The sequence below is a fragment of the Salvelinus alpinus genome, chromosome 36, assembly GCF_045679555.1.
Source record: "Salvelinus alpinus chromosome 36, SLU_Salpinus.1, whole genome shotgun sequence".
Lineage (NCBI taxonomy): Eukaryota > Metazoa > Chordata > Actinopteri > Salmoniformes > Salmonidae > Salvelinus > Salvelinus alpinus.
In genome coordinates this window covers 1,040,504-1,056,858 of record NC_092121.1, presented here as the reverse complement: position 1 = coordinate 1,056,858, position 16,355 = coordinate 1,040,504, and the positions used below count along the sequence as shown (strand labels likewise).

The 16,355-nt window shown below is 41.3% G+C and overlaps 1 protein-coding gene across 3 annotated transcripts in view; it reads right to left on the bottom strand.

Annotated features, from left to right (window-relative positions):
- The window catches only part of LOC139565274 (NLR family CARD domain-containing protein 3-like), a 118,923-nt gene that overhangs the window by 8,730 nt on the left and 93,838 nt on the right, over positions 1-16,355 (bottom strand). For 2 of the 3 annotated variants that reach the window (XM_071385469.1, XM_071385472.1), the window contains 6 exons: positions 16,096-16,180; positions 15,743-15,971; positions 13,569-15,369; positions 13,120-13,293; positions 4,497-4,670; positions 3,759-3,805 (listed from right to left, as the gene is read on the bottom strand). In XM_071385469.1, the coding sequence (XP_071241570.1) occupies positions 3,759-3,805; positions 4,497-4,670; positions 13,120-13,293; positions 13,569-15,369; positions 15,743-15,971; positions 16,096-16,180 (2,510 nt within the window). Of the gene's footprint in view, positions 1-894; positions 3,218-3,758; positions 3,806-4,496; positions 4,671-13,119; positions 13,294-13,568; positions 15,370-15,742; positions 15,972-16,095; positions 16,181-16,355 lie in introns of those variants that run through there. The other variant, XM_071385470.1, reaches the window with a different exon arrangement.

Here is a 16,355-nt window from a genome sequence, read left to right as displayed (position 1 = left end):
GTATTGTACATCGTGTATATGTTTTGGAAGGTGCCAATGACTTCCCATTCATTTTTGTCCATGTCAGGGGGGTGTTCCCTTACATTTAGTGAAAGGATGGAATGACTTAGTGTTACTACCATTTAGTGAAATTACGGAAAGACTTAGTGTTACTACCATTTAGTGAAAGGATGGAATGACTTAGTGTTACTACCATTTAGTGAAAGGATGGAATGACTTCAGAGTGTTACTAACATTTAGTGAAAGGATGGAATGACTTAGTGTTACTAACATTTAGTGAAAGGATGGGATGACTTCAGAGTGTTACTACCATTTAGTGAAAGGATGGAATGACTTAGTGTTACTACCATTTAGTGAAAGGATGGAATGACTAAGTGTTACTACCATTTAGTGAAAGGATGGAATGACTTAGTGTTACTACCATTTAGTAAAAGGATGTAATGACTTAGTGTTACCTACCATTTAGTGAAAGGATGGAATGACTTAGTGTTACTACCATTTAGTGAAAGGATGGAATGACTTAGTGTTACTACCATTTAGTGAAAGGATGGAATGACTTAGTGTTACTACCATTTAGTGAAAGGAAGGAATGACTTAGTGTTACTACCATTTAGTGAAAGGATGGAATGACTTAGTGTTACCTACCATTTAGTGAAAGGATGGAATGACTTAGTGTTACTACCATTTAGTGAAAGGATGGAATGACTTAGTGTTACTACCATTTAGTGAAAGGATGGGGTGACTTAGTGTTACTACCATTTAGTGAAAGGATGGAATGACTTCAGAGTGTTACTAACATTTAGTGAAAGGATGGAATGACTTATTGTTACTACCATTTAGTGAAAGGATGGAATGACTTCAGTGTTACTAACATCATATCAAACATAAAACATGTACAACTGATCTTTTTATTAATACTGAACAATAAAATAAACCCAACAAGATCTTACTGAGTCACAGTTCATATAAGGACATCAGTCAGTTGAAATACTAAATTCATTTGGCCCTAATCTACAGATTTCACATGATTGAGAATATAGATATGCATCTGTTGATACTTAATAAAACAGTAGGAGTGTGGATCTGAAAACCAGTCAGTATCTGGTGTTGCCACCATTTGCCTCATGCAGCACGACACATCTCCTTCACATAGAGTTGATCAGGCTGTTGATTGTGGCTTGTGGAATGTTGTCCCACTACTCTTCAATGGCCGTGCAAAGTTGCTGGATATTGGCGGGAATTGGAACACGCTATCGTACACGTCCATCCAGAGCATCCCAAACATGCTCAATGGGTGACATGTCTGGTGAGTACTCAGGCTTCCAGGAATTGTGTTCAGATCCTTCCGACATCGGGCCGTGCATTATCATGCTGAAACATGAGGTGATGGGTGAGGATGAATGGCACGACAATGGGATCTCATCACGGTATCTCTGTGCATTCAAATTGCCAACGAACAAATTTGTGCACAAAATGTGAGAAAATTCAGCTTATTGTATGTATGGAACATTTCAGGAAAAACTGGCACAAACTGGTGTGTGTTTGTCATGTGTGTGTGGGTGTTGTCATGGATATATAAAATTGAGGATCTGCTGGAGTCCAAGTCAAACCAAGATTGTTATTCTCTCTGAGATCACAAATAAACAGAGTTCCACAGCACAGAGTAGACTGAATTCAGAAGCATTGCATATCTTCATATCTGTTCTTGGGCAGGACTCTACCTTCCCTTTTTATCTATACAAGGATACAGGAGACAGCAACACAGGAATCTACTCCCAAGAACAGGACATTATAATATTACAGTTTCACAAGGTTAGTCACATACTCAGTTATGTGGACACATACAATTATAATGTTCCATTGCAGTGTGTGTGTGGGCCATTTATATTTGAGTTAAGTGTATTTACAGGATAAACTAGTGTGTGTGTGTGTGTGTGTCCAGTGTGTATCCTTGTGTGTGTGTCCAGTGTGTGTTTGTGTGTGTGTACAGTTTGTGTCCAGCGTGTGTCCAGTGTGTGTGTCCAGTGTGTGAATGTCCATTGTATGTGGGTGTGTGTGTGTCCACAGTGAGTGTGTGTGTGTCCAGTGTGTGTGTTCAGTGTGTGTGTGTGTCCAGTGTGTGAGTGTTCAGTGTGTGTGTGTCCAACGTGTGTGTGTGTCCTGTGTGTGTGTGTTTGTCCAGTATGTGTGTGTCCAGTGTGTGTCCAGTGTGTGTGTGTCCAGTGTTTGTCCAGTATGTGTGTGTCCAGTGTTTGTCCAGTGTGTGTCCAGTATGTGTGTGTCCAGTGTTTGTCCAGTGCTTGTGTGTCCAGTGTGTGTCCAATGCGTGTGTTTGTGTGTCCTCTGTGTGTGTGTCCAGTGTGTGTGTGTGTGTGGGTGTGTCCAGTGTGTGTGTGTGTGTCCAGTGTGTGTGTGTGTGTGTGTGTGTCAAGTGTGTGTGTGTGTCCAGTGTGTGTGTGTGTGTGTCCAGTGTGTGTGTGTGTGTGTGTGTGTGTGTGTGTGTGTGTGTGTGTGTGTGTGTGCGTGCGTGCGTGCGTGCGTGCGTGCGTGCGTGCGTGCGTGCGTGCGTGCGTGTGTGTGTGAGCCTGTGTGGCCAGTGAGTGTGTGTTTGTGTGTCCTCTGTGTGTTTGTCCAGTGTGTGTGTGTGTCCACTGTGTGTGTGTGTTGGTGTCAGTTACCGTGGTTATTGTTTACAGGGACACTGACGAGTCATCATTCCAAACCCCAAACCCTGGATAGAGGGGCTCAGTGAATGTGGAGGTGAATGTGATCAGGTGGGTCAGTGTGTCAGAGGAGGCTCTATAGAAGGACAGAGTGCCGGCTGGCCAGTCCAGATACACTCCTACTCTGTGGGAGCTGGAGGAGGGGACATCTATGGTAGTGGGATTCTTATTGTGACAGGCAATGGAACTGTTTTTAGAGCAGAACAGACTCCAGGACTTGTCATTGTATCCAAGACAACAGTCATCACCCCCTCCTCTCCTGTTGATTCCTTTATATGTCACTCCTATTTCAGCCCTTCTCCCACTCCACTCTACCTCCCAGTAACAGCGCCCAGTCAGACCCTCTCTACACAGCACCTGTCCACAGTCCTCAAATCTCTCTGGGTGATCAGGATACGGCTGCTTCTCTGTCCTCCATGTGACCTTTCTGTTCTCCTCAGACAGAGAGAGGTGTCTGTGTACTGTGTTTAGGTCCAGTGTGAGATCACAGACATCTGATGGATGAAACCAGACACAATATTACATTTAAATGTAAATGTAAATATTAGAAATCGTCATCATTTACATTAGAATGTTAACTCACTTTTCACTAATTCATTTAATGTAGATGTTTCTAGGTATCAAAAGGAGAAGTTAAGGTAACTTGAGACTTGTTGAATGATCATATGTTATACTGTATGGTAATATAAAACACACTTATTCCCATTAATTACACACACACACACACTGAACACACACACACACACACACACACACACACACACACACACACACACACACACACACACACACACACACACACACACACACACACACACACACACACACACACACACACACACACACACACATACACACACACACACATTGTCAAAGCAACTCTTTGTAAACTTTGGTGTCCCTGATTTCTGCTTCTGTAGAACTACAGCTGATATTTAATATGACCAAGTAAGTAATGATGGTGGTCTTTGACTTTGACTTAACTTGAATTAAGACTTATTCTTAGTCATATTCTTCACAGCAGTCAACACTCACATTTTCTAAGCCCAGGTTTCATTGTGTACTCTCCACCATGTTCCACACTGTAGAGGTAAGCAGAAGAACAGACAGTCTTTGAGTGATACACCTGAACTCACACACAGGACACACACACACCCACACACACACACACACACACACACACACACACACACACACACACACACACACACACACACACACACACACACACACACACACACACACAGGACACACACACACACACAGGACACACACACACAGGACACACACACACACACACACACACAGGACACACACACACACACACAGGACACACACACACACACAGGACACACACACAGACAGGACACACACACACACACACACACACACACACACACACACACACAGGACACACACACACACACACACAGTGCACACACACTGGACACACACACACACAGGACACACACACACACACACAGGACACACACACACACAGGACACACACACACACACACACACAGGACACACACACAGGACACACACACACAGGACACACACACACACACACACACACACAGGACACACACACACACAGGACACACACACACACACAGGACACACACACACACATACACACTGGACACACACACACACACACACACACAGTAACATATAATTCTGTCCAAGTGGTGGTAAGAATGTTTGTCTTAACTAGCCTGATAAGTCAAACATTTCTGATATGAACATTGACATAAACCCTCTACGTACTTGAGTTTCTCCAGTCTGCAGTGTGGATCCTCCAGTCCAGCAGAGAGCAGTCTGACTCCTGAGGCTCCTGGGTGATTGTAGCTCAGATCCAGCTCTCTCAGGTGTGAGGGGTTTGACCTCAGAGCTGAGACCAGAGAAGCACAGCCTTCCTCTGTGACTAGACAGCGTGACAGCCTGACAAAGAGTAAAATCATATTAAAATCACACTGTTATTCTTTGATGGTGAAAATAGTGGCAGGATATTTTTTCAACATTTTCAGATATATCAGTGTCCTGAAACCTGCCATATGTGAAAAATATAAAGTATATATTTGAGTAGACTGACCAGACTAGTTTAAAAAGCAGTATCAGTCAGAAGACAGACAGTGAGGTATCAGATTTAGATTGTATTGAGTATACAGTCCACACCATATCTATTTTGACAGTGAAACGAACATTTTAAATGTGGCTCTATACTCCAACATTTTGGATTTGAGATCAAATGTTTCACATGAGGTGACAGTATATAATGTTACCTTTCATTTGAGGGTATTTTCATACATATCTGTTTCACCATTTAGAAATGAAAGCACTTTATGTATCTAGTCCCCCCATACTTTGATAATTTGAAGAAGTCGTAAATATTCTGATCAATTTACTTATAGTGTATTAAAGTAGTCAAAAGTGTAGTATTTGGTTCCAAACTCATTGGTTGCATTTGCAGTTTGTTTTGGTTGTGTTTTGGGTTGTGCTTTGCCCAATAGTAACTGAACTGTGGATGATGACTGGAGTAATTTTCCGTCTTAGGGAGTAGATAACACGTTTCTAAACAATACTAAATTAATCCTGATTATGCCTTGATTAATACAAATCATAAATAAATAATGAATAATAACACTAAGAGTTGGTTTGAACAGATCTGAATCAGGAAACTAAGAGTTGGTTTGAACAGATCTGAATCAGGAAACTAAGAGTTGGTTTAAACACATCTGAATCAGGAAACTAAGAGTTGGTTTAAACAGATCTGAATCAGGAAACTAAGAGTTGGTTTGAGCAGATCTGAATCAGGAAACTAAGAGTTGGTTTGAACAGATCTGAATCAGGACACTAAGAATTGGTTTAAACACATCTGAATCAGGAAACTAAGAGTTGGTTTAAACAGATCTGAATCAGGACACTAAGAGTTGGTTTGAACAGATCTGAATCAGGAAACTAAGAGTTGGTTTAAACAGATCTGAATCAGGAAACTAAGAGTTGGTTTAAACAGATCTGAATCAGGAAACTAAGAGTTGGTTTAAACAGATCTGAATCAGGACACTAAGAGTTGGTTTAGACAGATCTGAATCTGTTTAAAGATAGAACTGACAAAGGGGGTGGAGTTGCAATCTACTGCAGAGATAGCCTGCAGAGTTCTGTCCTACTATCCTGGTCTGTACTCAAACAATTCGAGCTTCTACTTTTAAAATTCACCTTTCCAGAAACAAGTCTCTCACCATTGCCGCTTGCTATAGACCACCCTCTGCCCCCAGCTGTGCCCTAGACACCATATGTGAACTGATTACCCCCCATCTATCTTCAGAGCTCGTGCTGCTAGGTGACCTAAACTGGGACATGCTTAACACCCCGGCCATCCTACAATCTAAGATTGATGCCCTCAATCTCTCACAAATTGTCAATGAACCGACCAGGTACAACCCCAAATCCGTAAACACGGGCACCCTCAACGATATCATCCTAACCAACTTGCCCCCCAAATACACCTATGCTGTCTTAAACCAAGATCTCAGCAATCACTGCCTCATTGCCTGCATCCGTAACGGGTCTGCGGTCAAACGACCACCCCTCATCACTATCAAAAGCTCCCTAAAACACTTCAGCGAGCAGGCCTTCCTAATCGACCTGGCCCGGGTATCCTGGAAGGATATTGACCTCATCCCGTCAGTAGAGGACGCCTGGTCATTCTTTAAAAGTGCCTTCCTCACCATCTTAAATAAGCATGCCCCTTTCAAAAAATGTAGAACGAGGAACAGATATAGCCCTTGGTTCTCTCCAGATCTGACTGCCCTTGACCAGCACAAAAACATCCTGTGGCATTCTGCATTAGCATCGAATAGCCCCCGTGATATGCAACTTTTCAAGGAAGTCAGGAACAAATATACACAGGCAGTTAGGAAAGCCAAGGCTAGCTTTTTCAAGCAGAAATTTGCATCCTGTAGGACAAACTCAAAAAAGTTCTGGGACACTGTAAAGTCCATGGAGAATAAGAGCACCTCCTCCCAGCTGCCCACTGCACTGAGGCTAGGAAACACTGTCACCACGATAAATCCACTATAATTGAGAATTTCAATAATCATTTTTCTACGACTGGCCATGCTTTCCACCTGGATAATCCTACCCCGGTCAACAGCCCTGCACTCCCCACAGCAGCTCGCTCAAGCCTCCCCTATTTCTCCTTCACCCAAATCCAGTTAGCTGATGTTCTTAAAGAACTGCAAAACCTGGAACTCTACAAATCAGCCGGGCTAGACAATCTGGACCCTCTCTTCCTAAAATGATCTGCTGAAATTGTTGCAACCACAATTACTAGCCTGTTCAACCTCTCTTTCGTATCGTCTGAGATTCCCAAAGATTGGAAAGCTGCCGCAGTCATCCCCGTCTTCAAAGGGGGAGACACTCTAGACCCAAACTGCTACAGACCTATTACTATCCTGCCCTGCCTTTCTAAGGTCTTCGAAAGCCAAGTTAATAAACAGATTACCGACCACTTTGAATCTCACCGTACCTTTTCCGCTATGCAATCTGGTTTCAGAGCTGGTCATGGATGCACCTACATTTTACAATTTAGAAATATTAAAGCACTTTATGTACAGTTGAAGTCAGAGGTTTACATACACTTTGGTTGGAGTCATTAAAACTCATTTTTCAACCACTCCACAAATGTCTTGTTATTAACAAACTATAGTTTTGGCAAGTCGGTTAGGACATCTACTTTGTGCATGACACAAGTAATTCTTCCAACAATTGTTTACAGACAGATTATATCACTTCTAATTCACTGTATCACAATTCCAGTGGGTCAGAAGTTTACATACACTAAGTTGACTGTGCCTTTAAAACCTCTTATGGAGGTTTTAAACAACAGAAATCTCAGAACAACAGAAATCTCATAATTAAAATTCCTCAAACATACAAGTATTTTACACCATTTTTAAGATACACTTGTTGTTAATCCCACCACAGTGTCCGATTTCAAAAAGGCTTTACTATGAAAGCACACCAAACGACTATGTTAGGTCTGCACCTAGTCACAGAAAAACACAGCCATTTTTCCAGCCAAAGAGAGGAGTCACAAAAAGCAGAAATAGAGATAAAATGAATCACTAACCTTTGATGATCTTCATCAGATGACACTCATAGGACTTCATGTTACATAATACATGTATGTTTTGTTCGATAAAGTTCATATTTATATCCAAAAATCTGAGTTTACATTGGCGCGTTATGTTCAGTAGTTCCAAAACATCTGGTGATTTTGCAGAGAACCACATCAATTTACAGAAATACTCATCATAAATATTGATGAAAATACAAGTGTTATGCATGGAACTTTAGATAAACTTCTCCTTAATGCAACTGCTGTGTCAGATTTCAAAAAAGCTTTACCGAAAAAGCACACCATGCAATAATCTAAGTACAGCGCTCAGACAACAAAAACAAGCAATACAGATATCCGCCATGTTGTGTAGTCAACATAAGTCAGAAATATCATTATAAATATTCACTTACCTTTGATGATCTTCATCAGAATGCACTCCCAGGAATCCCAGTTCCACAATAAATGTTTGTTTAGTTTAAAAAGTCCGTCATTTATGTCCAAATACCTCCTTGTTGTTTGCTTGTTGCCTTGAGTTCACAAATCCAAATTCATGACGCGCGATCACTAGGTCCAGACGAAAAGTCAAAAAGTTCCATTACAGTCCGTAGAAACATGTCAAACGATGTATAGAATCAATCTGTCGGATGTTTTTATCATAAATCTTCAATAATGTTCCAACCGGAGAATTCCTTTGTCTTCAGAAATGCTATGGAATGCAAGCTAACTCTCACGTGAACGCGCGAGGTCAGCTCATGGCACTCTGCCAGACCCCTGACTCAAAGAGCCCTCATTCCCCCCTCCTTTATAGTAGAACCATCAAACAAGGTTCTAAAGACTGTTGACATCTAGTGGAAGCCTTAGGAAGTGCAATATGGTCTATCCAAATATACTAATAATATGCATATCTTAGCCTCTGGGACTGAGTTGCAGGCAGTTTACTCTGGGCACCTTATTCATCCAAGCTACTCAATACTGCCCCCCCCCCCCCCCCCCCAGCCATAAGAAGTTAAACAGCTTGGAAAGTACCAGAAAATGATGTCATGGCTTTAGAAGCTTCTGATAGGCTAATTGACATAATTTTTGTCAATTGGAGGAGAACCTGTGCATGTATTTCTAGGCCTACCTTCAAACTCAGTGCCTCTTTGATTGACATCATGGGGAAATCAAAATAAATCAGCCAAGACCTCAGAAAAATAATCGTAGACCTCCACAAGTCTGGTTCATCCTTAGGAGCAATTTCCAAACGCCTGAAGGTACCACGTTCATCTGTACAAACAATAGTACGCAATTATAAACATCATGGGACCAAGCAGCCGTCATACCGCTCAGAAAGGAGACGCGTTCTGTCTCCTAGAGATGAACGTACTTTGGTGTGAAAATTGCAAATCAATCCCAGAACAACAGCAAACGACCTTGTGAAGATGCTGGAGGAAACAGGTACAAAAATATCTATATCCACAGTAAAACGAGTCCTATATCGACATAACCTGAAAGGCCGCTCAGCAAGGAAGAAGCCACTTCTCCAAAGTCGCCATAAAAAAAGCCAGACTACGGTTTGCAACTGCATATGTGGACAAAGATCGTTCATTTTGGAGAAAAGTTCTCTAGTCTGATGAAACAAAAATAGAACTGTTTGGCCATAATGACGAAATCAAATCAAATTGTATTTGTCACATGCACATGGTTAGCAGATGTTAATGTGTATGTAGCGAAATGCTTGTGCTTCTAGTTCAGACCATGCAGGAATATCTAACAAGGAATCTAACCTAACAATTTCACAACAACTACCTTATACACACAAGTGTAAAGAAATGAATAATGCACAATCAAGAGCATCCTGTCGGGCAGTATCACCGCCTGTTACGGCAACTGCTCCGCCCACAACCGTAAGGCTCTCCAGAGGGTAGTGAGGTCTGCACAACGCATCACCGGGGGCAAACTACCTGCCCTCCAAGACACCTACACCAACCGATGTCACAGGAAGGCCAAAAAGATCATCAAGGACAACAACCACCCGAGCCACTGCCTGTTCACCCCGCTATCATCCAGAAGACGAGGTCAGTACAGGTGCATCAAAGCTGGGACCGAGAGACTAAAAAACAGCTTCTATCTCAAGGCCATCAGACTGTTAAAACCTGATGAGGACAGGGGGTGCTGTTTTCACTTTGGGGGAAAATCGTTCCAAATTTAAACGGCCTCGTACTCAATTCTTGCTCGTACAATATGCATATTATTATTACTATTGGATAGAAAACACTCTCTAGTTTCTAAAACCGTTTGAATTTTGTCTGTGGGTAAAACACAACTCATTTGGCAGCACACTTTCTGACCAGGAAGTGGAAAGTCTGAAATCGATGCTGTGTTCAAGTGCCTGCCTATAAATGGGCATGATACGTATGACTATACGTGCACGTCATACACCTTCCCCTGGATGTCAAGAGGAAGTGAGAGGAAAAATGAGTTGATTATCTCGGTCTGAGGTTGAATAAACCCTCTTGGAACAACGTGTCCCCCATTTTCTGTTCTCTGCAAGGCGCGTGTTGGGACCTGTTATTGCCTACTGGAAAGCTGTCGTTATGGGGCGAATACTATCTCCGGCTTTGATTTTATTTGATACATGTCACAATATCATCGTAAAGTATGTTTTTTCAATATAGTTTTATTAGACTATTGAAATTTATTCGGGACGTTAGGCGTGTTGCGTCGTTTGCGTTTGTTCACGAAGGAGAGGTTAGCACCACCTGGCCAGTGTGCTTGCTAATTCAAGAGGGAAAGAGGACGTTCTGAATCCAAACAACGACGGTTCTGGACAAAGGACCCCTTGTACAACATTCTGATGGAAGATCAGCAAAGGTAGGAACCATTTTGTGATGCTATTTCATATATCTGTCGAACTGTGTACTAGTAGCTTTGCGCTCAGGTTTTGGTTATTCCCTTACCATAACTAAGTCTTATGTCGTAATGAAGATATTTTTAGAATTCTAACACTGCGATTGCATTAAGAACTAATGGATCTATCGTTTCCTATACAACATGTATTTTTTTGTAATGTTTATGAATAGCTATTTGGTCAGAATAGGTGAGAGTCTAATAGAAATATCCGCACATTCTGGGAAAAATATGCTACGTTAGCACATTGTATAACCACGGATTTCAGCTCTAAATATGCACATTTTCGAACAAAACATAAGTGTATGTATAACCTGATGTTATAGGACTGTCATCTGAGGAAGGTTTATGAAGGTTAGTGAAATGTAATATCTTTTGCTGGTTTATTCGCTAACGCTAACATGCCTATTGCTATCGCTAACGTGCCTTGATGAATGAATGCGGTAGTGTGGTAGGCTATTGTAGTAAGCTAATATAATGCTATATTGTGTTTTCGCTGTAAAACACTTAAAAAATCGGAAATATTGGCTGTATTCACAAGATCTTTGTCTTTCATTTGCTATACACCATGTATTTTTCAGAAATGTTTTATGATGAGTATTTCGGTATGTCACGTTGGTGTCTGTAATTATTCTGTCTGCTTTCGGTGCAATTTCTGATTGTAGCCGCAATGTAAACTATGATTTATACCTGAAATATGCACATTTTTCGAACAAAACATAGATTTATTGTATAACATGTTATAAGACTGTCATCTGATGAAGTTGTTTCTTGGTTTCTTTGGTTTGTTCTAGGTTAGTTTGGTTGATTTTGTGCATGCTACCTGTGCTGTGAAAAATGTCTGTGCTTTTTTCTATTTGTTGGTGAGCTAACATAAATATATATTGTGTTTTCCCTGTAAAACATTTAAAAAATCGGACATGTTGGCTGGATTCACAAGATGTGTATCTTTCATTAGCTGTATTGGACTTGTTAATGTGTGAAAGTTAAATATTTCTAAAAAATATTTTTTGAATTTCGCGCTCTGCCTTTTCAGTGGAATGTGGGAGGAGTTCCGCTAGCGGAACGCCGGGGCTAGAAAGGTTAAACAGCCATCACTAAGATTGAGTGGCTGCTGCCAACATACTGACTCAATCTCTAGGCACTTTAATAATGAAAAATCGGATGTAATAAATGTATCACTGTCCACTTTAAACAATGCCACTTTATATAATGTTTACATACAATACATTACTCGTCTCATATGTATATACTGTACTCTATATCATCTACTGCATCTTGCCTATGCCGCACGGCCATCGCTCATCCATATATTTATATGTACATATATGGATGGCGATATAGGCAAGATGCAGGAGATGGTGTAGAGTATATCGACCATTGTTATGTTTGGAGGAAAAAGGGGGAGGCTTGCAAGCTGAAAAACACCATCCAAAACGTGAAGCACGGGGGTGGCAGCATCATGTTGTGGGGGTGCTTTGCTGCAGAAGGGATTGGTGCACTTCACAAAATAGATGGCATCATGAGGATAGAAAATATGTGGATATATTGAAGCAACATCTCAAGACATCAGTCAGGAAGTTAAAGCTTGGTCGCAAATGGGTCTTCCAAATGGGTAATGACCCCAAGCATACTTCCAAAGTTGTGGAAAAATGGCTGAAGGACAACAAAGTCAAGGTATTGGAGTGGCCATCACAAAGCCCTGACCTCAATGCTATAGAAAATGTGTGGGCAGAACTGAAAAAGCGTGTGCGAGCAAGGAGGCCCACAAACCTGACTCATTTACACCAGATCTGTCAGGAGGAATGGGCTAACATTCACCCAACTTATTGTGGGAAGCATTCTGGGAAGTATTCTGACCAATAAACTTATAGTGTGTTAAAGTAGTCAAAAGTTGAGTATTTGGTCCCATATTCTTTGAACACAATGACTACATCAAGTATGTGACTGCCATGATTGAGAAAGATCATGAATGAATCATGAATAATAATGAGTGAGAAAGTTAGAGGCTACAACAAAACATGCTAACCTCTCACCATTACCAATAACAGAGGTTACAACAAAACATGCTAACCTCTCACCATTACCAATAACAGAGGCTACAACAAAACATGCTAACCTCTCACCATTACCAATAACAGAGGCTACAACAAAACATGCTAAACTCTCACCATTAACCTCAAATAAAAGGTGACATTCTGTACTTTCACCTAATATGAAACACTCTATCTCAAATTCAAAATGCTGGAGCATAGCACCAAATTTAAAACTGTAAGCTTCACTATCCAAACACATATGGTGTGGACTATGTGTTTCTGGTAAACACATGTGGATCTGGTGAATAGTTATCACTTGTTGACCAACTACAGGAATACTGACCTCAGAGTCTCCAGTTTACAGTGGGGATTCCCCAGTCCAGCAGAGAGCAGCTTCACTCCTGAATCCTTCAGGTCATTGTTACTCAGATCCAGCTCTCTCAGGTGTGAGGGGTTTGACTCCAGAGCTGAGACCAGAGAAGCACAGCCTTCCTCTGTGACTCCACAGCCTGACAGCCTGACAAAGAGATCATCATGACTTCACAAACACACTGTTAATTTAACAAGTAGTGTAGAAGGACAATAGCAGATGCATTTGGTTTATGCTCTCAAACAACATATAGATTCATCTTCCGTCTCCTAGAACTGTATGGTCATATTGTTATACTAATGTGAAAATCAATGCATGTGTTTTTCAATATAATATTATATACATATTATAATACATATTTTTCTCTAAACTTAATATTTCTTCCTGATGATTAGTTCTTATATGTCATTTTATTTACTCACAGAACAGCTCTGGAGGCTTTGACCACTGGCAATAACCTCAGAAGACCTTCCTCTGATCTGGTGTATTTCTTCAGGTCAAACACATCCAGCTCATTTTCTGAAGACAGCAACACAAAGACCAGAGCTGACCACTGTGCAGGTGACAGGCTGGCTTCTGAGAGACTTCCTGAGCTCAGGTAGCTTTGGATCTCCTCCACTAGAGAATGGTCATTCAGTTCATTGAGACAGTGGAACAGATTGATGCACCTCTCTGAAGAGGAATTCTCCCTGATCTTCTCCTTGATGTACTTGACTGTTTCTTCACGGCTCTTTGAGTTGCTGCTTGTCTTTGTCAGTAGACCTCGTAAGTGCTTCTGATTGGACTCCAGTGAGAGGCCCAGAAGGAAGCGGAGGAAAAGGTCCAGGTTTCCCGTCTCACTTTGTAAGGCTTTATCCACAGCACTCTTGTAGAAAGTAACTTCAGGCTCGTCGTTTGTTTGCAATTCATTCAAGTAGATGAACATTGACTGAGGTTCATCCATTAGATTCTCATTGTTGTTGATGAATGAGAGGAACACATATACAGCAGCCAGAAACTCCTGAATGCTCAGATGAACAAAGCAGTACACCTTGTCCTGGTACAGCCCACATTCCTCTTTAAAGAGCTGTGTGCACAATCCCGAGTACACTGAGGCTTCATTGACATCAATGCCAGCCTCTTTCAGGTCTTCTTCATAGAAAATCAGATTGCCATTCATAAGCTGCTGAAAAGCCAGTTTTCCCAGTGACAGAATGCTCTCTTTATTCCAGTGTGGACCTGTCTCTTCTCTCCCAAGATACTTTTCATTCTTCTGTTTGGTATGAAACACCACAAGGTGTGTGTACATCTCAGTCAGAGTCTTGGGCATCTCTTCTCTCTTATGTTTCAGCATGTGTTCAAGGACTGTTGCAGAAATCCAACAGAAGACTGGAATGTGGCACATGATGTGGAGGCTCCTTGATGTCTTTATGTGTGAGATGATTCTGTTGGACAGGTCCTCATCGCTGAATCTCTTCCTGAAGTACTCCTCCTTCTGTGGGTCATTGAACCCTCGTACCTCTGTCACCTGGTCAACACACCCTGCAGGGATCTTATTGGCTGCTGCAGGTCGGGTAGTTATCCAGAGGAGAGCAGAGGGAAGCAGATTTCCCTTGATGAGATTTGTCAGCAGAACATCCACTGAGGTTGACTTTGTGACGTCACAACAGATCTTGTTCTTCTGGAAGTCTAGGGGCAGTCGGCACTCATCCAGACCATCAAAGATGAACAGAACTTTGTACTTGTTGTAGTTGGAGATTCTTGACTGTTTGGTTTCCATTGAGAAGTGATTGAGAAGTTCAATCAAAGAGTGTTTGTCCTCTTTCATCAAATTAATCTCTCGAAAAGGAAATGAAAAAATAAATTGGACATCCTGATTTGCTTTTCCATCAGCCCAGTCCAAAATGAACTTCTGCACAGAGACTGTTTTTCCAATGCCAGCAACTCCCTTTGTCAGCACAGTTCTGATAAGTTTGTCTTGTCCAGTTAAGGGTTTGAAGATGTCGTTACATTTGACTGCAGTCTCTGGTCTTGCTTGTTTCCTGGTTGTTGTCTCAATCTGTCTCAGCTCATGTTCATTATTGACCTCTCCTGCTCCACCCTCTGTGATGTATAGCTCTGTGTAGATCTTATTGAGAAGTGTTGGGTTTCCTTGTTTAGCGATCCCCTCAAATACACATTCAAACTTCTTCTTTAGATTAGATTTGAGTTCACGTTGGCAAATCACAGCAAGATCATCTGAATCTAGAAATAACACAGAGGATATTATATTACATTTGTTTTAATGCCTACAGTATTGTAAGACTGTTATAAAGTTTTAAATTATAATAATGTATTCTCTTATCTGACTGTATAAATGTGTAAATGTTTTCATAATGCATTACAGACTGGTGTGAATGATTATATTATTATTGGTATTATTGATGGTATTATTAATGTTGTCTCTCTCTCTTACTTAATCACCACGACACATCCCTGCTGCTACTTGATGAGGTCACTAGGTGTTGTGTTAAGGCTGCTACAATATCATTGAGTTACTCAGCTACTTTAGCTGTACTTTAGCTACAGCTTTTAAATGTTATAAAACAACATCCAACATGATGCAGACAGATCTTACATTTCTCCAGTGTGTCAGCAAGCTCCTTCTGGTTCATTTTCCTCAAGACGTGCAGTGTGATCTTCAGGGCCCCCTCTCTGGCACTGCTCTCCTGCTTCTCATCTTCAGCATCCACCACTTCTTTATCCTGCTTCTGACTCTCAAAGCCTTCTGGGAGTTCTGGACTAAGAATCCTCTTGAACATCTTCAGCTCGTTCTTCATAAATGTTATAATTTTCTCTTCAAGCAACTGAAATAAATAAAATAAATAAGTTGAGCAAGAGACAAAATGCTTTCTCATTAACACAATGAATGATTGACAGAAACTTTACTTGAGATAAACAAAAACAAATGTACAGAACAGGAACACATACACTGAATATGGAGGCCAGGTCTGTTTGATGACTCTGGGAAGACTGACCAATGAGAATGTCTGACTCTGATCTCTCCTGTTGGTTTCTGTGGACAAAACATGAGATTACATCTCCTCATCCAGGGAGTACACAGACAGACAGACAGACAGACAGACAGACAGACAGACAGACAGACAGACAGACAGACAGACAGACAGACAGACAGACAGACAGACAGACAGACAGACAGACAGACAGACATGGAGGGAGGGGACGTTGTG